Raw genomic sequence first — 24277 nt, forward strand, 5'->3', positions numbered from 1 at the left:
GGTGGGTTTGTTCGTCCTTCGTTGCATTTTTTATATATACCACAGATGAGAAGGTCTGTCCGGGGAGAGACGTTCTAGCTTGTATAAGCTTCATGGTTCCTGGATAGAGGATGTTGGGTGTGTACCTTAACCCTCTGTAGTTCCTTCTCCTGTTTCCAGGTGTCACAATCCTTTGAATTAGCATAGTGCTCCTTTTTACAGCTGACGCAATACGTAATGGCTCTGCACTCGGGTTCCGCATCGGCCACATACTTGGCTTTTCGGTCTTCATGACGGCCGTATTTTTGACATTTGAAGCATCGAAGGGGATTTGACATATACATCTCAACCTTTACCTGTAAAAATAGAACCTTGACTACTTTAGGTACTATATGTTTGTTGAAGGTGAGTATAATGGCGTTGGTGTCCTGCAGATTGGCGTTTCGCTTGATATGAATTCTACGGACTGCAGTGACACCTTCATTTCTCATCCCTTCAACGATTTCATTGTCGCTAACCTCCAGCCAAGATACAGCAACGAATGACGCCTTTTGATGTGTTAAGTGATGTGTGTGCGAAACAAGTTACTGGAATGTCATGAAAGGTCTTAATGTTTTGGATGTTCTCAGTATGTGCTTTAAGTTCGCGCTCCACAAGCAAACCGCTTGATTTAAGTTTTTTTTTTTTAAACACTCTTGGGTTTGCCAACTAATCCAAGTATAGTCCTTTCAACTATAAATGGCGATAGTGCGGCAAGTGTTTAATTTCATCTTTGGACTGTATGACCATGAAGCGAGGAAACGATTCCACGCTACATAGCTCATCGTCAGAGTTTGAAACAGTTTTTGTTGACTTTTTTATTTTCCATTTTTTGTTATTTCGTTACCTGTAGACGCGCACACGTCACGGAGTCCAACAAGGGGACACTTTCCAAGTGCCAGGGATACACAGGTGGTATACTCAGTAGGTAAGGTTACTTCCCGATTGACCCGTTAAGTCACCGCCTTCTAGGAAGTCATATGAGAGTAGGAGAAAGGAAAAATAAAAGGGTAGAAAGTAGGGGCAACGGTGGTATCAAGAGAGATACATGGAGAAAAATAGACAAAGTGAGCAAGTAAATTAAGACCTCATATGGCTTGGCGTGATTTGTCGAGACCCCACCCTCCCGACCACCCGTCTAGACGAAGTAGAGGCCAAGGTAGTGTACTGCATCGGAAAGCCTCTGCTCAGCTACCAGGATCCATTCCTCCCCGACACGGCACGCAACTCACGGCAAACAGGTTGCCTCTACTTAGTCGCCTCTTATGTGTCGTGAGGACATGTCGGACCAATTCTACAATCCCGATCCCGCAGGGGGAAACTGAAGCCACTGAAGTATCTGCCTGTTATTTCATTAAAAATGGAATTTGTATGAGAAAACGGAGACCTCCCGAGGTACCTGTTGGTGATGAGTGGTCAGTGAACTATCAAATTGTAGTTCCAAAATTGTACAGACAGGAAATTTTTAGTCTATCCCACGAAACACCTTTGGCTGGTTATTTAGGGATTAATAAAGACTTATCACAAGATCTTGACTCACTTCTATTGGCCTGAAGTTAAAAGTGATGTTTGTAAATACTGAATATCTTGTCATATGGTAGGGTAACCCAATCAGAAGATACACACGACTCATCTGCAACCTATTCCTGCATTTGACAAACCATTTAGCAGAATAATGGTAGATTATGTTGGTCCCTTACCTAAGTCCAAGTCAGGTAACCATACTTGTTGACCACATTGTGTGCGTCAACAAGGTTCCCAGAGGCAATTCCTCTGAGGAATATTAAAACTAAAACCATAGTAAAAGCTTTAATAAAGTTTGTTTAATTATATATACTTAGTTTGGCCTTCCCAAATCTGTCCAATCTGATCAAGGGTCAAATTTTAGGTCTGGAATTTTCCAGCCTATTATGCTTGAACTTGGCATTGAGTAGTTCAAGTTTGTAATGTTATTTGTTATTGAAGAATACCTGCAGAAGGCGTTCTCTACTATTTATTGAATGCAAGACATCAATACAGCTAGGAAGGGGAGTAAGCGAGTAGGTTTCCCATGGAACATACACCCTTGTGAATGTATAACATAAACCAGCTGTTGGTGTGTATCATTTCTAATCCAGCGTGGAATATCTGATTACTTTTACTGTCAAGTGATATTACAAAACTAATTATATTAAGACTTACACCACAAAGTCAAAAGTGAAATTTTGGTTTGACAAAACTACGATGGAGAGAGTTTTTGAGTCTGGTAATATATAGTTCTGTCTCTCTTGCTCATTCTTAAAAATGTTCTTCAGATTAGGTATTACGGACCTTACTAAGTTAAGAAGAAAATGAATGAGTAAAATTATAATATTAGTACTCCTGGGATGTAAATAAATTAAAGGAGTACCAGTATGTTGAGAGAGATAGCCAGGTTAATCATGCAATTAATTTAGTTGTACCTGTCCCACGCAATGAAGATTTAAGGAAGGAATACAATTGAAATGTACTGATTCTGAAGCAACAAATCTTCGCAATTCAGAAATTATGAATAATCTGGACCAGAAACTTTCACATTTGCAACAACAAGAAAGGAATGAACTTAAACAGTTATCATTTGAATATGAGCACTGTTTTCCAGATATTCCTACATGAACAAAAAATTCCATGACGTTGAAATTGTAAATTTCACACCTGTGAAACAACACCCATACAGCAAGAAATCTCTCAAACAGGAATACTTGAAAAAAGAAATTCAGTAATTGCTGGAGAAAAAAAATCTTTGAGCCCAGTAAAAGTGACTAGAGTTCATCAGGTATACTTGTTTCAAAACCAGATAAAACTTTCTGTATGTGCACTGATTATAGGAAGGTCAACAGTGTGACTAAAACAGATTCATTTCTATTACCAAAAATCGATGATTGCATTGATCAAATCGGAAATGCAAAGTATGTCACCAAATTTGACCTTCTGAATGGATTTTGGCAAACTGCATTGACGAAAAGAGCAAAGGAAATTTCGTTATTCGTGATTCCATATGGACTTTATTAATATAAAGTTATGCCATTTGGGATGAAGGGTTCGCCAAGTACTTTTCATCTTTTAATGAACATGATTACCTCTGGTCTAGACAATTGTGATGCTTACAGCGATGATGCCATCATCTACAATGACACATGAAATGAACATTTAGCAACAATTCGGAAATTCATTGACAGACACTGATACAAGTTTGACAATTTATCCAAAAGTGAGTTCTGCTGTGCTTGTGTAACATTTCTAAGACATATCGCGGGGCATGGACAAGTTAAATCTATTGATGCTAAGGTCAAAGCTATCTCTGAATTCTCTGTGATTTTTAGGTATGGCTGGATAATATCCGAAATTTTGTTCCAGTTTTGTCCCTAATTGCTAAACCCTTGACAAATTTATTGAGCAAGAAAAACAAGTTTCATTGGAATGAAAAATTTCAGGAGGTTTTTGATAAGTTAAAAGCCATACTTAAGAGTGCACCAGTTATTACAGTTCCAAATTTCAATCATTTAAACTGTCTGTTGATGCAAGTGATGTTGGGGTTGAAGCAGTATTGATTTAAAAAGAAACAAATGGTGTTGATCATCCAGTGTGCTATTCTTCTAAGAAATTAAATAAGCACCAAAGAAATTATTCAACAATCGAAAAGGAATGTTTGTCTTTGATATTGGCATTACAACGTTTTGAAGGTTACCTTAGTTCAGCTCCTTCTCAGATTATTGTGTTAGTGATCACAACCCCCTCACTTTCATCAGCAAGATGAAAAATAAAATTCAAAGCCTACTAAGTTGGAAATTGTTGTTACAGAAATATAATATCGATATCAGGAACATCATGGGAAAAGATAATTTAATAGCAGATGCACTTTCCTGTGTATATAAATGTATTATTTCATGTACACTGTGTATAAGTCATAAGAGTTATGTTTTTTTTTTATTTATTAAAACCGTGTATATATAATTAATCTATCGTTAAAAGAAAATCTTTATTATATAAATCTTTTTCTTTTATGATGGAAGTGTTATGTATAATTGAGTAAATTTATATTTGATTTAATTTAATTACTTTTTTGATAGTTTGTAAATTTAAAAAAAATTTATTACATGCTACTGTAATGTTGTCTAGAATAGAGTTTGACCACTCCGGTGGCCTAGTGGTTAGAGCATCTGCCTCGGATGAGGGAGGTCGTGGGTTCGATCCCCAGCCAAGTCAAACCAAAGTTTTATAAAAATGGTACCAATAGCTGCCTCGCTAGGCACTCAGCTTTAAGAGGTTAGTGTTAGGACTGGTCGGCCTGGTGTCAGGATGATGTGACTTTGTGGGATATCATGCTATATGTCTGTGGCATGATGCCCTAGTGCTAGACATCACTATAAACTGCCACACTGCAGACATCATAGCGATATGACTGAAAATTGTTAAAGCTATGTTAAAAATCCAAATCACACACACACACACACACACACACTAGAATAGAGTTCAGTTCTGACTGATTTTTTGAATAAAAAAATTGACATAAACAATTTTATAGACATTTTATTTAATGCTGACTTAGTTCCTGACCTTGATTCAGAAATCAGTGACAGTTGTAGAAAACTTTTTAAATTTATAAAAAAAAATCTTTCCCAGTTTAAAATATATTGATTTCAGTTAAGACCATACTGGGAGTATGTGACAAATAACATGTTTATTGTTACAAACATTTGGTTTTCACAGAAGGATGAAGTCATGTCCTCCATCCGGGAATTTGTTTTACGTTGTAGCTATTACTATTACTAAAGTCCTGAGAAGGAATTGTCATTTGTGCCGCAACACTTGAGAAGTTGTTTTATGTTGTGTCAGTTTTGGGCTAATTATTTTATTTTCTTTAAATTCTTTTTAAGAAAAGTGATTCTTTTCCCTGGAAATACTAGTGCTCTAAATTAATTCTTGGACAAGGACATTTATTGAAATTTATACAGGATTCAAAACCTGGAATATATTCTGTGATTCAACAGGAGAATGTTGACACTGCAGCATTTCACAGGTTACAACTGACGTTATCGTCTTCCATTTTGAATTTCATCGGGACTCAAACTCAGATTCATTTAGGACTTTGAAATAGTAGGACTTCTATTTTTTAATTCTCGAATTAATTTAGGATTTGATTCGTAGAACTGTAAGTTCTTTCCCACTGTTATCTTGTTTTTCTAGGGAAATAAATTATTTGTTAAATTTTACAAAGCCTGTTGTCTTCACTTTTTTCTTGTTACTTTCTGTTAAGAGCCTAGATTTTTTAACATAACAAAGACTTATAAAAATGGTACATGCAGCTGCCTCGCTTGGTGCTCAATATTGATAGGTTAGTGTTAGGACTGGTCGGCCTGGTGTCATGATAATTTGACTGGTGGGACATCATGCTATGTTTGCGGCATGATGCCCCAGCGCTAGACATCACTATAAACTACCACACTGCAGATATAATAGAGATATGAATGGAGAATTGCTAAAGTTATGTTAAAAGTCCACACATACATGCACACATAATCTACAATAGGTCATAGTATGCATCCTGGATGTGCAGAAACTAATTTTTTTTAATTAGACATAAAATGACATCTGAGCTTTAAATACTAGAATCTATAGATTTCTTCATTACTCAAAGTACCCTCAAAAAATCCATAAAATTTGGTTAAGGAACTTACCGAAAAAATTATTTTGCAAAGACCCCTTTTTTTTAAAAGACAAAATGACACAGGCAATGAACCTTTTGACCAAAGTCTTTCACATAGTTTGGCCCAAGTTAGAAATGTAGAACTCATGGTACTGTGTGGAAACTATGGTTCAGTCACAGTGACCTTGACTGTTGAGATTTTGACCCCCAAATCAATGGGCTTTTTCTTACCCCAAGTGCAACTGTCCACAAAAGTATGGCTCAAATATCTCATGCAGTACTAACATCATTGTGTGACAACCAGTTGTTATACTTTCACATTTACTTTGACCTTTGACCCTGAAATCAATAAGGTTCTTATCCCAAATGCTCGCTATCCACAAAGTTTGGTAACTAGATGGTGGAGAAGTGGAAACATTAATTTTCTTCCTTTAGTCATACGACCCTGACATTTGACTTTATGACCGTGAAATCGATAGGTTCTTCTTTACACCAAGTGCAAGCCATCTGTTAAGTTTGCTAACTGTTGATGTTGGACAAGTCGTGTTATTTTGTGAGACTGAAATAGATTACAGATGAATGAAAAACAGAATAACTTTGTGACAATCAATGCAGCTCATATGTTAATCTAAAATACCTTCAAAGATGACTTCACGGTGAAGTTCTCATTAAAGGTTGACCTGCTCTTTTTTGAGATGCTGGACTGTCAACAGAGCAACATGTAAACAGAACACAGATTTCACTTCCGGATCATCACCAAGGCATTATTACTCACTGTGCACTGTCGCCGAAATACACATGGAAAACCACACCCTGAGCTCATATTCTCAAGAAGAAAACAATTACCTTTAAATCCCTACCAAAAAAGCATAAATAAAACTCTTCTGTCACCACCAAAATGAGAGAGGAAAAAATGTTCTAAAAATAGACTGGAACTACATTCATGGGTACTAAACTGGAAGTATTAATTGTGACCTGATTCCACATGAGTGTCAAATGCGATCAGATGTACTACCAATACTAGCTGTTTGCTTGACAACAGACAGAAAGCATAAAAAGGGGTTGGCCCAAAGAGATGTGGCAAATGATGTTTGACAACAGACAGAAAGCATAAAAAGGGGTTGGCCCAAAGAGATGTGGCAAATGATGTTTGACAACAGACAGAAAGCATAAAAAGGGGTTGGCCCGAAGAGATGTGGCAAATGATGTTTGACAGCAGACAGAAAGCATAAAAAGGGGTTGGCCCAAAGAGATGTGGCAAATGATGTTTGACAACAGACAGAAAGCATAAAAAGGGGATGGCCCAAAGAGATGTGGCAAATGATGTTCGAGGAGCATATCAAGGTGTGCAGCATAACACAGGAAACCGTTAATAAATAGGCAGGAGATTGGCAGCATTGATGCTCCGCCATGGAATATTTATGTGACACATAAGGCACGAAAAGGACTGAATGAATGAGTATGCAACGATTGTGCAAAAACTGAGATAGAATTTGCGAAGAATAAAGTTCGATAGAACATATGGAAATTCAGTATATAAAGTAGCCATTTTAGAATCAACCATAGAACAATTTGTAAAGAATTATTAAAAAAACCTGCAGATTGCTGAAAATAAATCTACATGTTTAGACTGTTGTCCCACTCACTTGTTGAAGACATTTATCTGGCATAAATTTCCTGGATTTTTTAAATGTTGTTTTAAACAATCAATGTTATACATGGCATAAGTTATTCACTGGATTAATTTATGCCATTTTACTGACTGATGTCGTACATGGTGTAAAGTATTACCTGGACTTATGTTTGTCATTTTAAACAAACGAAGTTGAACATGGCATACAGTATTCCCTGCTTGGACAACTGTATTGGGATGTAGCCTTGACAAAGGATATGCATGTAACTGGCCAAACAGTATAGAAATATGTGCTTGACAAAGGATATGCATGTAACTGGCCATACAGTATAGAAATATGTGCTTGACAAAGGATATGCATGTAACTGGCCATACAGTATAGAAATATGTCCTTGACAAAAGGATATGCATGTAACTGGCCAAACAGTATAGAAATCTGTCCTTGACAAAGGATATGCATGTAACTGGCCAAACAGTATAGAAATATGTCCTTGACAAAGGATATGCATGTAACTGGCCAAACAGTATGAAAATATGTCCTTGACAAAGGATATGCACATACCTTGCCATAAAATATGGGGATATAGCCTTGACTAAGTATATGCATGTAACTGGACATACTGTATGAGGATATGGGGATAGAGCCTTGACAAAGTATATGCATGTAACTGGACATACTGTATGGGAATATGGGGATATAGCCATAACAAAGTATATGCATGTAACGGGCCATACTGTATGGGGATATGGGGCTATATCCCTGACAAAATATATGCATGTAACTTGCCACACAGCATGGAGATATAGCCTTGACAAAGTATATGCATGTAACTGGACATACAGTATGAAGATACAGTGACAACAAAGTATGTGAATGTAACTGGCTATACAGTATGGGGATACAACTGTGTCAAAATATATGCATGTAACTGGTCATGCAGCATGGGGATATAGCCTTGACAAAGTATATGCATGTAACCTGGGATATAGCCTTGACAAAGTATATGCATGTAACTTGGGATACAGCCTTGATCTTGACAAAGTATATGCATGTAACTAGTCATACAGTATGGGGATATACTACAGTAGCCTTGACAAAGTATATGCCTGTAACTTGCTATACGGTATGGGGATATGTGGATATAGCCTTGACAAAGTATATGCATGTAACTTGCTATACAGTATGGGGATACGTGGATATAGCATTGACAAAGTATATGCATATAACTTGCTATACAGTATGGGGATATAGCATTGACAAAGTATATGCATGTAACTTGCTATACAGTATGGGGATATTGCATTGACAAAGTATATGCATGTAACTTGCTATACAGTATGGGGATATAGCCTTGACAAAGTATGCATATGTAATTAGCCATGCAGTATGGGGATACAGCCTTGTCAAAGTATATGCATGTAACTGGCCATACAGTATGAGGACAGTGTTGACAAAGTATCAATGTAACTGGCCATACAGTTAGAAAATATAGTATATTTCTCAGCCAAGAAAATCCATATCTGGCTTGACGGTCTCATTAATAATGATTTATTGGTTGAAGAGAAGTGTCCATGGTCATCAAAATATAATGAAATTACAGTCAGTGTGCCCTATCTAAAGAATGTGGTGATATATACTATACCTTGATACAACCCAATTATTACTAGTATTACATTCAACCCAATTATTACAAGTATTAAATTCAACTAAATTATTACAAATATTAAATTCAACCCAATTATTACTAGTATTACATTCAACCCAATTATTACTAGTATTAAATTCAACCCAATTATTACCAGGATTAAATTCAACACAATTATTACAAGTATTAAATTCAACTAAATTATTACAAGTATTAAATCAACCCAATTATTACTAGTATTAAATTCAACCCAATTATTAACAGTATTAAATCAACCCAATTATTACCATTATTAAAGTCAACCCAATTATTACTAGTATTGCATTCAACCCAATTATTACCAGTATTAAATTCAACACAATTATTACCAGTATTAAATTCAACCCAATTATTACTAGTATTAAATTCAACCCAATTATTACTAGCATTAAATTCAACCCAATTATTACCAGTATTAAATTCAACCCAATTATTACCACTATTAAAGTCAACCCAATTATTATTAGTATTAAATTCAACTAAATTATTACTGTATTAAATTCAACCCAATTATTACCAGGATTAAATTCAACCCAATTATTACCAGGATTAAATTCAACCCAATTATTACTAATATTAAATTCAACTAAATTATTACAAGTATTAAATTCAACCCAATTATTACCAGTATTAAATTCAACCTAATGTTTACTAGTATTAAATTCAACTAAATTATTACAAGTATTAAATTCAACCCAATTATTACCAGCATTAAATTCAACCCAATTATTACTAGTATTAAATTTAACTAAATTATTACAATCATTAAATTCAACCCAATTATTACTAGTATTACATTCAACCCAATTATTACCAGTATTAAATTCAACCCAATTATTACCAGGATTAAATTCAACACAATTATTACAAGTATTAAATTCAACCCAATTATTACTAGTATTAAATTCAACACAATTATTACCAGTATTAAATTCAACCCAATTATTACTAGTATTAAATTCAATGAAATTATTACAACTATTAAATTCAACCCAATTATTACTAGTATTACATTCAACCCAATTATTACTAGTATTACATTCAACCCAATTATTACCAGTATTAAATTCAACACAATTATTACAAGTATTAAATTCAACCCAATTATTACCAGTATTAAATTCAACCCAATTATTACCAGTATTAAATTCACCCAATTATTACCAGCATTAAATTCAACCCAATTATTACTAGCATTAAATTCAACTAAATTATTACAAGAATTAAATTCAACCCAATTATTACCAGTATTAAATTCAACCCAATTATTACCAGCATTAAATTCAACCCAATTATTACTAGTATTAAATTCAACACAATTATTACCAGTATTAAATTCAACACAATTTTTACCAGTATTAAATTCAACCCAATTTTTACCAGCATTACATTCAACCCAATTATTACAAGCATTAAATTCAACCCAATTATTACAAGTATTAAATTCAACCCAATTATTACAAGTATTAAATTCAACCCAATTATTACAAGCATTAAATTCAACCCAATTATTACAAGTATTAAATTCAACCCAATTATTACCAGTATTACATTCAGGACCACTCACTTCTCAGTAAAGAAGAGTGTGATCCCATAAAGATTTCAAAAATGTTAAGATGCCCAAAGATGATAAAGTTTCTCAAACATGACAGTAAAACTAGAAAACTTTTTCAATCATCCTTTGTTTTTTCAAGCACCCAAACTAATTTAGGGTAAATCAAGTTCATTCAGATTTTAAAAGAAACAGAATAAAGTGTGAATGCAGAAACATTCAAGAATGAAATATCATATATGCAATTTAAAATTTGCTAGTGTATTTAAATCTAACCAAGTATGCATTTTTTCAACTGTTTATAATTTAATGTGTTAAACAAATAAAAGAATACATAAATGTTTACAGTGGAAAAATAATCCCGACAATTTCAAAACCAAATTTGTCATTCAAGTGCATGTGCTAATCGTGTTAATTCATTTCTAAATTAAATGATTATTACAAATATTTAAACTTATATTTTCTCCTAGACTGCTCTGGTGGCCTATGTGGTTAGAATGTCTGCCTCAGATGTGAGAGGTAGTGTGCTTGAACCAGGCCGAGTCATACCAAAGACTTAAAAAATGGTACTAACCGCTGCCTTGCTTGGTGCTCAGCATTAAGAGTTTAGTGTCAGAACTGGTGAGACTGGTGTCAGGATACTGTGACTGGGCGGGTCATTATGCTACATGTCTTCAGCATCAAGCCCCAGTGCTAGACATCACTCTAAACTGCCACACTGCAGACATCATAGCAATATGACTGAAAAATTGTTAAAGCTATGCTAAAACCCCAAATCTCACACACATTTTCTCCTACCTGTACAATCGTGTTTGGTGCTCATCTCTAGACATTCAAGAAGAATCTCACAGGGCATACATATTTCACAGACAATGAAAATATATATTTTTTCTAAAACTGCAAATATCATCTTCCTAGTAGTTAAACTAAGCACTAATGTTGTAATTATGATGTGTAATAATGGGGGCAGGCAAGTAAACTATATAACATAAAAGTCAGAAAATACATGTATTTATTTTGAAGTGATTCTATATTTCAGTCACATCTGTGAAGATTTTCTGAGTACTGGTACAGAAGTTAATAATGTTTTCTTTTGCATTATCATTGTTTTATGACCATAGATTTGTAACAATACATTAACATTGTTTTACGACCATAGAGTCGTAACAATACCTTATCATTGTTTTGGTGATACCAACTACACCGCTCCCTCGATAACTCACGCCCGGATAACTCGCGATCCTGCTTATAACGTGGTGTCCGTCTTGGCTCCTGATTTTTTCCAGAGAAAATGTATTTAAAATATCTTTAAAATATGCTGAACATGAAAAAATTACGAGGGAGTGGTGTATGTTGATCAGATGTATGACCTTTTTCACATGTGTGTAATTTAGAACTCAGCAACCTGATGACAGCTGAGTGATGGAAATTTTGTATACAAAAGCAGAAACAGCTCCAACAGCTGGAATAAAAGATCTGTGATTTACATTTTTCACAATCAACACTTTGCCATTATTTTGTGGGAGGTCTTTGATGCATGATGGAGTTCACTTACGAAATGGAGTGAAGTGGAACATTGGCATGCAAAATGGAATCATATATATATTCTTTTGAGTGCATACATTTGAAATTAATAAAATAACTAATGTGTTGCTATAATTATAATAGAGATATTGAAATAATTTACATCTTTAGAGCATGCTGACTGTTATGGTGGAGGTGGTTATCATTATCTGATCAACCTGAGTGTTATAGCCAAGATCAAGTGAATAATGAAAGTATTAAATTAATGGATAGAATAAATGGAGATCTGAGTGGAGATATAGAATAGAACAACATGAGCCCCCCCCCCCCGAATATAACAATTTAATTAAATAGATCAACAAAATAAAATTGTATGAGACACTTGCAAGATACATTTTTACTAGAAAATAATTACCAAAAGTTTTACTTTTTTTGTTGTTGTTGTTATGGGGTTTAACGGCATTTTTCAGCACACGATAGGCTATACATGGTGGCCAGTATTAATGGTGGAGGAAGAACCCATGAAAAATCCCGGAAAGAACCACCGACCCATGAGAAGCTACTGGCAAGCTTTCTCACATACCCACACTGGCCGAATCCGAGACTCGAACCCATGCAGACAGAGGTGAGATGGCAGTTATCCATAACGGAAAGCGCTTTAGACCACTTGGCCACTTGGGACCCCCCCCCCCAAAAGTTATACAAAAATGCAATAAGCAGTTTTGAATTAATTTGGGAAACATGTCTGCACCCTCCAGAATTAATGTAGCTTGTCTGATGGAATCAACTTGCATAATCAATACTCTACTCCATCAGGTCTTTGATCTTCATTCTGTCTTGGAATCTTTAATCCACCAGGGATCCTATCTATTCACTGTGGAATCTTTCTATCCTATGTTCTGACATGGAAGCTATTGCCCTTTAAGATAAGATAATGCAAACTAGATATCTGTTCTATGCAACTCCTTGGAATAAACTAACATTTCATCTCTCATTCACTTCTGAGTTGAATCATACTTTATTACAAAAAAATGTTAACTGCTAACATGGTTTCAGGACACAACCTTTGCATACCATAGCATATATACCATTTATGACAAATTTAATCAATTGTCAATGAAGTCTCTTATCAAAGAAAAGTAATGTATGAAAATCTTAGAATACATAATTCATATAACACTCAAGACAAATAAATTCAAGAAATTTTCTTAAAACTCAAATTAAAAAAATTAATGTTGGAACTTAAGACAAACAAAATTCCAACAATTATCTTCAGACTCATATAAAAATTTGCATGAAACTAAGACACCGTAACATGTGCTTTTGAGATTCCCTTGCTTCCACTTAGTAGAGGCATCTTTTTACCTCTTGATCTGGTGTCTCTCAAGGACTTCCAAAATCCCTCAGAGTCAAGACTTCTTGCCTTCCACAGAAAAGCTTAGACCAGCAGTTGCCAACCTTTATGTCTGTGACCCGAAAGGTTAGTTTTTCTGAGCCTCATGACCCTGTTTCCACATTTGGTATGTTTTGTCACCCTTTAAAAAAATCCTGGTACCCTCCATGACCCTTTTAGAATGTTCTTATGGCCCCAATTTTTGTCTTGGGAATGACTGGCTTAGAAAGTCTCATGTTGCAATTTAGGACACTTATAAAACAAAACTTCACATGGAAACAGCCCCCAAGCCATTGCTTACCCAATTAGAATTTAGGTTTATCTGACTTCCATTGTTAGCACACACACCTCCAAAGTTTGTAAAATTTCGCATTAAGAAAAATATTTCAGCAAGCACAAATTCTGTTTCTGCAAGATTTCAACCCTTGGCATTATTTCTATACATGAAACCACTTCACCTCTGTTGACTTGTTCATTCAGACAGTTATCAAATGGAACCTAGGTAAGTAAGAATCAATCAAACAGACACATTAGTGTACCCTATCCTTACACTTGTGATGGATTTAATTCCTTGCCTAATCACACACATTAGTGTACCATATCCTTACACCTGTAATGGATTTAATTCCTTGCCTAATCACACACATTAGTTTAATATTGCTATGTGTCACAATGACGCCTAAACATTAGACATCTGCATAATGTTACATTGTCTCGAATGGGAATAAAGGTTATTGGCAAAAAGAACATTCATTATACAAAAACAACTCATTGATTGCATAAATGTAAATATGAAACAGCACTGTCAGCACCACCTTACGTTCAACAAAATCTTTGTCATAACAGTTTTACCCACTTTAGGTTTTACTCTTGTAACAGAGCTACCATTTCTGAGCTAATGTTTCCTGTTTCTGGCAAACCTAGCCATACTCCTACTGATTCAGTGTTGTGAAATCTTAATCTTTCTGCATATCAGATTTTTATACTGTTATTTTGGGTATAACACCATTTTCTATTGCACAATAGACTATACATGGCTGCCATTATAACTGGTGGAGAAAGAACCTGGGAAAACCCCAGTAAGAACCACAAGCCATGGCTATCAACTGGCAAGCTTTCTCACATACCCATACTGGCTGAGACCGGGACTCAAACCCATGAAGACAGAGGTTGGATGGCAATGATCACCTATGGTCCCAGGACTTTTAGGTCTTGCCACCATTTAAACAGCTAGAGGTTGCCACAGTGTACTTGATGCCTGGTGCATACATTTTGCTGGGATGTCGTTTCTTAGTACCTTCCATCGAACTTGTATCCTGCCAATATATGAATTTCACTTGGTGTTACTAGTGTGACTAATACTTTTATTACTATTCACATTAGTAATGATGGTGATGATTATTGACTAAATAACAAATGACTGATCATTTGGACAAAGTGGATCTAAGAACACTGTTCAATTCTGATCCTGCATCTAGCACAGCAGATGCATTGTACCATCTTGAATATCATTTTCAGGACAAAGGCTTTTATATTAGAAATACCAAAACATTGTCAGAAAGGAGACCAATCTCAAAATTATCATATGGAATACTTGGTCCATACATGTGTGTGTGTGTTCTTGACGTTTCTTGTTGTTCATCCCAGGTCCCAACCAAATGTCAGGTTTTTTTACAAAACTGTATCAATCTACATCTTCTTGCTCTGAAAATTTTCAGGAAATCTAGACATTATATTTTTGTTATACATGTTTACTGTAGGTTATAATAATCCTTTGGGTATCTGTGTGTCACCCACTACAGTATTCATTGGGATTAATACAGTCAAATATTTTTCATTATTATTAACAATTACAGGACAACTTAACATCTGTGTTTCCTCTCATGATGATTTGAAAATTAAATTCATTTGTCATAAATAGAATTAAGCTGTAAGGATTTAAGTTAATTCAGAATATATTTTCAATTAGCATGAAAATGATAATTACAAATTAAATGCGTTGTGTGGATATGAAAACAGCAGTGACATGCATATTTATAATTTCATGAAATGGAGAGTTACTTCTTTCTTATTCAACTAATTACTAACTTGCTACTGTTAACTAATATTTCAACAGAATGTATAGAACCATTAGGAACAGTGGTACATCTCAAACGAAAATACAATGTAGAAATATAGAATCACTAGGAACAGTGGTACATCTCAAATGAAAATACAATGTAGAAATATAGAACCACTAGGAACAGTGGTACATCTCAAATGAAAATACAATGTAGAAATATGTAACCACTAGGAACAGTGGTACATCTCAAATGAAAATACATTGTAGAAATATAGAACCATTAGGAACAGTGGTACATCTCAAATGAAAATACAATGTAGAAATATAGAACCATTAGGAACAGTGGCACACCTCAAATGAAAATACAATGTAGAAATATAGAACCATTAGGAACAGTGGCACATCTCAAATAAAAATACATTGTAGAAATATAGAACCATTAGGAACAGTGTACATCTCAAATAAAAATACATTGTAGAATTATAGAACCATTAGGAACAGTGTACATCTCAAATGAAAATACATTGTAGAAATATAGAACCATTAGGAACAGTGGTACATCTCAAATGAATGTGTGTGTGTGTGATTTGAATTTTAAACGTAGCTTTAACAATTTTTCAGTCATATCGCTACGATGTCTGCAGTGTGACAGTTTATAGTGATGTATAGCACTGGGGCATCATGTCGCAGACATGTGGCATGATGTCCCACCCAGTCACATTATCCTGACACCGGGACGACCAGTCCTAACACTAACCTCATAATGCTGAGTGCCAAGCGAGGCAGCTGTTAGCACCATTTTTGTAAGTCTTTGGCATGACTCGGCTGTGGATCGAATCCACGACCTCCTGCATCTCAGGCGGATGCTCTAACCACTAGGCCACCGGATCGGTTCTCAAATGAAAATACATTTGAGAAATACAGAACCATTAGGAACAGTGGCACATCTCAAATAAAAATACATTGTAGAAATATAGAACCATCAGGAACAGTGGTACATCTCAAATGAAAATATATTGTAGAAATATAGAACTATCAGGAACAGTGGCACATCTCAAATGAAAATATATTGTAGAAATATAGAACCATTAGGAACAGTGTACATCTCAAATGAAAATACACTTTAGAAATATATAACCATTAGGAACAGTGGCACATCTCAAATGAAAATACATTGTAGAAATATAGAACCATTAGAAACAGTGATAAATCTCAAATGAAAATACAAGGTAGAAATATATAACCTAATGAAAATACATTGTAGAAATATAGAACCACTAGAAACAGTGGCTCATCTCAAATGAAAATACATTGTAGAAATATAGAACCACTAGGAACAGTGGTACATCTCAATTAGAATAACATTGTCGAAATATAGAACCATTAGTTACAGTGGCACATATCAAATGAAAATACATTTTAGAAATATAGAACCATTAGGAACAGTGGTACATCTCAAATGAAAATACATTGTAGAAATATAGAACCACTAGGAACAGTGGTACATCTCAATTAGAATAACATTGTCGAAATATAGAACCATTAGTTACAGTGGCACATATCAAATGAAAGTACATTTTAGAAATACAGAACCATTAGGAACAGTGGTATATCTCAAATGAAAATACATTGTAGACATGGCTGGCGCCAGACTATATGGCGCCCTAGGCAAGGTTAGATTCTGGCCCCCCCCCCCCCCCCCCGGAAATAAATATCAATTTCAAAATTTATAAACAATAAATTTTGTTTAAAAATTTTTCAACATTTGAGCACAGACCAAAAAAATTAAAAATTACCTCTCTGTGCTCACATGTCCGGATACCTCAAAAAAAGCACTAATTGAAACTATTTTATTTGCAAAATTAAGTCAGCCCCTTAATTTGTTCTGCTTTTTGTTTGCGGTACTGGGCTCCAGGGGGTTTTTTCTTTTTTTCCGCCATGGCACGCTGGAAAATATATATATATGTTACGGCCAATCTGTCAAATTGCCCAGCTCATGAAATTGGCAAATTTGTCTGCCCAATTCTTTCTTTGTTTATACCATTAAAATAAGAAGTTACCCCACCTCAATTTAGTTTCTGCGGCAAACTGAAGGTTTCGTATACGCGTGATTCCACGGAAAAACTCATGGCCTATAAAAACACGCGAACGCAATTACGTCCTGAAAGTTTCGTATCCGCACGATTTTCACTCACTCATTTTGCTTGTTCCGGTCAGCCTGGTGTTTTGGTCAGACTGAATCCACCCGATTATTTGTCCCTGTATGAAATAAACCAGGATAAAAAACGACCCTCGATAAAACTGAAATTTATTTATTTATTTTTCAAAACTGTTGTTGATTTGGAGAAATGCACCCCTTGAAATCAGCGCCCTAGGCGGCTGCCTAGTTTGCCTATATGGTAGCACCGGCCCTGATTGTAGAAATATAGAACCATTAGAACAGTGTACATTGCAAATGAAAATACATTGTAGAAATAAAGAAACATTAGGAACCATGTACATCTCAAAAGAAAATACATTGTAGAACTATAGAACCATTAGAAACAGTGATAAATCTCAAATGAAAATACAAGGTAGAAATCTATAACCTAATGAAAATACATTGTAGAAATATAGAACCACTAGGAACATGGTACATCTCAATTAAAATAACACTGTAGAAATATAGAACCATTAGGAACAGTGGCACATATCAAATGAAAATATATTTTAGAAATATAGAACCATTAGGAACAGTGGCACATCTCAAATGAAAATACATTGAGGAAATATAGAACCATTAGGAACAGTGGCGCATCTCAAACGAAAATACAATGTAGAACTTAACAATATACTCATGTGCCACATTTGGAATTGAGTATCTGCCATTATTCACTTTCGCAGACTTGATTCCATTTCGTATGCTGAAGATCGGTTTCACATTATGAATTTATATATTTAACAATTAAGACAATTTTGAGTAAAAATTTATAACTTAAATGTAAATAATTAAAACATTGTTTAGAGTTCATAATTTTACTGAAGCTAACTTAAAAAAATCAGGAACTATCAATCATCAATGTGCCAATTTGCTCAACAAATATGCAACTGGATTGAAAGTGATTACTGTTTGCTTTTTACATTAATAAACTTTGTTTGCATTAAACCTTAGTTAAAAAAATAGCATTAAATTGTTAGACTAATTTTTTAATGTGTATTTTATGATTTCAATCTTTATGATAATTTCAAATTCTTTGTCAGAATGATGTGAAAAAGTTGTTTATTTTACAATATTAATTTTTTTAAAAATTAAAATTAATACATTCCTATGTAATGTATTTAACAAATTTTCCCCCAGAATTTCATGAAGATTTCGCTAAAAAATATTGTAAAATCTACATATAATGGTCACAATATTTTAAGCATTTCTTCTTTTTAAAATACTTCCAATAAAGTGCTGGGTTGCTCTGGAACATACTCCCACACAGTATCATGCTCATTTATTATGAACAATAGTCTTAGTTCAAAGATATATTAGAAACAGGATATAAAATTCCATTTCGCATCAAACTATACCATTTCGCTCCATTTAGTAAAATAATTCCATTGCGTATTTTAGTCCAACCCGTTACCTTTATTTTATAACTTTTTGAGGTATGGAAGGAACAAAATGTGATCAGCGAACAACACTGCGACCAATGCTGCTGCTATTTGTTTCTCTTGATAGTTATTAACACACTGCATGATTGGGAGTCTTATAACCACCGCTTTTAGTGCACAATAGCACACAACAACCCTTTGAAGTATTTGTAGTTTGCAGAATAATCTTTCATGCAGTCGTTTCGAATGTTTCTGTTGATAACACGGGTGGAGATAAAAAGTGAAGTAGTCCGAATGTAATAACGTCACAAATGGACTCCCTTGGATGTTGAATTGATAAGAGTGAGAGAGAGAGAGAGAGAAAGAGACAAAGAACAAAAAGAAAAAAGAAAAGAAAGAAAAGTCGAATGTGCCTCACTTCAGCAAAGTATACTACATTGTCAAAAACCACTATGTTATCAGCATGCGCAGAAAATGGACAGTGTTTTGTAGAGTGCATCTGACATCAGCCCGGGAAAATTGAAGTTGCATTGTGGCCCCATAGACTCTCAATAATCAAGTTCATCGCCTTTTTTTCTGAGAAAAAGCAAAGGGCGGAGAACAACTTGTTGGTATAGATCGTTCGGGAATAATTTGTATTGTTCACACACGTCAACTTGGTTATTATTGGAATTAATTTCATTGTTGGCATATTCGTAGGCATCGGCAAAGTTTGAGCTCGTGCTCAAGTTCGTTCCACACAGCATCAAAATTCGTTCGTGCACGAATGATTTCAAAATAATTCTTATTGGTATACAGCACAACACCTTTCACTTGCGAAAAAAAGACTGGCATGTGTACATGGAATCCACCATGTTCGTCCTTTGCCTAAGTGCAAGGGACAGTTTTTATGCACAAATTTAATGTTACATACATCTGATATAAAAATTCTTAACAATTACAATACATGAGTGAGGTCAAAAAGGTCCATATTTTTGGATAATAAAGCAAAAACATAATATTCTTTTGATCTGTCAAGTCATTTGAGATTCATAGAATAAAAGTTGATGCACCCCACCGCCAAATTTATACAAGCATTTTTCATTCCCGAATGCCATTTTTAAGAACATGTGCTTACAGTGAAAACACCAACCCTTTCCCTGGGTAATAATTTAGAAAAAAATTATGAACCTAATAGTTTTAATGCCATTCAAATTATTGATTATCCAATCAGTTTTTTAGATATTCTACTTGCCTCGAACCAATGTGTCTACTGCTATAGGTGCCTAGCTCTGCTTCCTAGCCAGCTGTTGGTATTTCACTGGCTACATACTGTGTAATGACTACATGAGGTGTACATGCCTTACATCAATTTCAGGAACACTTCAAGTCAGAAAGACCAAATACACAAATATTTCCATATCTTTTAATTATTACACAATAATAACTCAGAAAGTCATACCATAACCTTAAGCAATTTGCCAGGGGCCAATGTATGAAACTGTCCCCTGCCACCATAGTTATAGAAGAGTCTGTTTTTGATACTGCAAGGAAATCATAGGAAGGTAACTACAATATAGCTGAATTTAGCCAAATAGGATGGCTAATCACTCCATGATTAGGGCTGTCAAAAATCACGAAAAACCAACCCAGGTACCCGTTGCGAAATTTAACGGGTACCCGTTAGCACATGAATGACATGTACAACCATAGACCAACTAATTGTTATCCCCATTTCTTTAATATTTTGTATGGCGATAGAGGCTAACCGTGTAATGCACTACTCGGTCTGATGCTAACTTTCAAAATTAGCAGAGCTAGTCGACTAGAAAAACAACGAGCTGCTCAAAGATTACTTTGAGGCATTACGAAGATTTCAAGGTGTCTGGGTGATAATTGTTCATAATATAAATTGTGGGATTTCTTCGACATGTGTGTTCGGAAATCAAAGGTATCCATCTGGATTTCATTAAAAGAGCAAGCAATGTACCGATCATTTAGCACCCACAATCAATAGTTATCGTCTACAAAGAGGTTTATTACCTGTAGAACAATGCTATGTTTTAACCTTGGTATATAATGCCTCGGGGATAATGGTTTGTCCTGTTGCACAATGCCAATGAATTTTATTAATCCAAACAGACTCTCTGATGTATTGTTTATTTATATTAAGCAGGGATCTGGTTTCTAATTAAAGCCATAGCTGTCACACCTGTTTGAAGTGGTTGGCGAGTGTGGCGATTTTTTTTTATGGGTACCCGTGTTTACGTTTCAATACCCGGGTTTTTCAATACGGTCGGGTACCCGAGTACCCATTGACAGCCCTATCCATGATAAATAGATTCTTCCACAGGTTATGGCATATCAAAGAATTTTACATAAACAGACCATCCTGTTTCAGCATGTAATGTGTGGCAAGTGTTATGCTGTCGATAAAAATGGTATTGAAATAGTTCATGCACATAAGATGCTGATTTGAAAATTCATTGAGCTTCATGGATATGAATCAGGTGTGGAATGAACTATGGTACAAGCATGGGTTTTGGCTGTAATAGAAGGGATTGGTAGTGGATTATGATGATAAAAGAATTTAAAATAATTGTTAGAATTAATTTATTAAAATCATGACAGTTTAAACGGCCAGCAGTTGTCGGGATCAACTGTCCCTAATAAAGACCTGTGGCCAGCGGCACAATTAGTGTAATAACTGTTGTAATTTCTAAGTTAAGCAAGAAAATTTTCTGATGTGGCTCACATATTTTTTCATTATTTTAATGTAAAATACTATGTTATTCTTATTGAATAAATTTTAGAAAGAATTACGATGGTTCATTTTGACCCCTCTACTTGACTGTGCATGTACAAGTATGCAATAAATAGTGCAGTTGTTTACTTATAATCTCTGCTTTTAAGTTTATCTTCATTCTCAAAATTTATTATTGCTGCATGTTTTTAAAAACACTTATTCAGGTTAGTAAATTGAAATATGTGGATTACTCTGTGTTTTGAATATTGTCTAAAGTAAGAGTGCTGTATGTTGTACTACTTTCAGTTATTTATTTAAATGTAGTTAAAGGCAAACTAAGACAAATTAATAACTGGTACAAAAAGCACTTTCATGAAGTATCAATTTTTGAGAAAGAACATTGACGGTACTGCTTAGTGCAAAACAGTATGCAGATTTCTGCATGTGTGTTCACTTGTGGGTAAATAGGGATATATATTTTAATTAGGTAAATTTTCTGATGTGAAACAAATTGGGTACTTTTAGCTACATTTAATGACACTGACCAGAAAATTTACTGAGTTACAGAGAGGATAGACTGAATCAGTGGCCTATTGGTTAGAGAGTACGCCTTGGATGTAGGAGGTTGTGAGTTCGAATCCCAACCGAGTCATACCAAAGACTTATAAAAATGGTACTCGTAGCTGCCTTGCTTGGCACTCATCATTAAGAGGTTAGTGTTAGGACTTGTCATCCTGGTGTGAGAATAATGTGAGTGGGTGGGACATGGTGGTACATGCCTGCAGCATATTACCCCAGTGATAGATATTGCTATAAACTCACACTGCAGACGTGGTAGAAATATGACTGAAAAAATTGTTAAAGCTAGATTAAAAATCCAAAACACACACACTTACATATAGGATAAAATTCGTGATGGTGTAGAATGAACTGTAGGTAAAGTTTATATCCATCTGACATGGTAGACATCCACTATTCACTGCCCCACCTCCAGAACCACGGTATTGACTTGACTATCTGAGATTCATAATGTGTACAATTCAAGCACACTGGATTAATTTGAGTTACAGGATCCATAAAAGTAACAACAGAAATGTGTCGTAATAAATGGTGTTATAATCATTAGGAAATGCACTATTGGTAGTTAATATTGTTGTTTGTAAAACCCAAGTTTCCAGCAAAATAAAAAAAATATGCCAAGTTTGAAATCTCTGTATTTTTTATGGTTGATAGCATATATCATCAAGAAAACCGTAATGGTTGTACAGCTCTTCAGCAATTAACTGTAATAGTTAATTGCTGAAGAGCTGTACAACTCTCCCTTAGTAGTTTCACTCCATTAACTGCCAACAGTATTATTTACTAAACTGCTTTCATGTGAGAAAAGATAATTTGATGATTGTTTTTGTGTATGTTTGGGGAAGATTTTTTTATAGAATTTGGGGAAAACATGTGATAATTTTAATTTATGAAAATTAAGTATATTTATTCACTTCATTTTGTCAAATAAAATCTTTTAAAAAGGTAATAAAGATCAAATGCTTTTAATTTCATGTCATTTTCTTTTAACCCATATTGACATAAATTTGATTGCTGATTCCATAGTGTTATATTGAAGGGCTGTATAATGAGAGAGAGCTTATCATGCCATCATCTGAGAATGCATTTTAAATGCATTGCAAATATTTGGGCATCCATCTTACTTTATTAGGTGCATGTAAACTAATTTATGCAAATAAGGCTATAACCAGTTTACTTACCATATCTACTCACTTGTATGTCAAGTCTACCTGCAAACTGCACAGACCCAGATCTGCTGTTGTAATCAGTAGAATAAACAACATTGACTTTGATTTGCATCCACGTTTCACTTCAGCAGATCTGGATCTTTGTTGTTTGCAGTTAAACTTATGAATGTGGATGTACGGTAGCATGCAAATGACAAACTTTCTTTTCCTGTTTTTTTTTTTAATGTTACAATTTAATTTGTTTTTTAGCTTTCATTGAGATGAAACTTTGTTAAGAAGGAATGGAATTTAATCATCCTATGTCCATTTTTGCCATGACACAAAAGCAACAACAACTGCCACATGGTCAGCCTATACCCCATATCACACAGAGGGTCCCATTGGGTCCTCAACTACCAGGTCTCCAGTCCTGTCACCTGTACAGAGGCTCTGACTACTATAACGGCTATACCCAAGAAGGACCCAGGCAATACTCACTCACTAAGATGTCACCAATGCCAATTCCAATGAACTTTCAACCAGAGTACAAGCCGTATTCATATACACCAACTACACAAAACTTGATGCAAGGGACAGTCCATTATGACCCTGGCTTGATGCAAGGGACAGTCCATTATGACCCAGGACACCCAAGCCCTTCTGATGGAAGCATGTACCCATATCCCAGGCCAAGGTAGTAAAAATAATTAAGTC

The 24277-nt window shown here is 34.8% G+C and overlaps 1 protein-coding gene across 2 annotated transcripts in view; it reads left to right on the top strand.

The window, feature by feature from the left end:
- Window positions 1-19006: 19006 nt before the first annotated feature.
- LOC149792448 (uncharacterized) overlaps window positions 19007-24277 on the top strand; it is a 124534-nt gene continuing 119263 nt past the window's right edge. For both annotated transcript variants that reach the window (XM_089971028.1, XM_089971029.1), the window contains exons 1-2: window positions 19007-19722; window positions 23834-24257. In XM_089971028.1, coding sequence (XP_089827154.1) covers window positions 23866-24257 — 392 coding nt within the window. In that variant the 5' untranslated portion in view covers window positions 19007-19722; window positions 23834-23865. The remainder of the gene's footprint in view (window positions 19723-23833; window positions 24258-24277) is intronic.

Source organism: Sinohyriopsis cumingii, chromosome 9 (genome assembly GCF_028554795.1).
Source record: "Sinohyriopsis cumingii isolate HCF-2022 chromosome 9, ASM2855479v2, whole genome shotgun sequence".
In the NCBI taxonomy this organism is placed as follows: Eukaryota; Metazoa; Mollusca; class Bivalvia; order Unionida; family Unionidae; genus Sinohyriopsis; species Sinohyriopsis cumingii.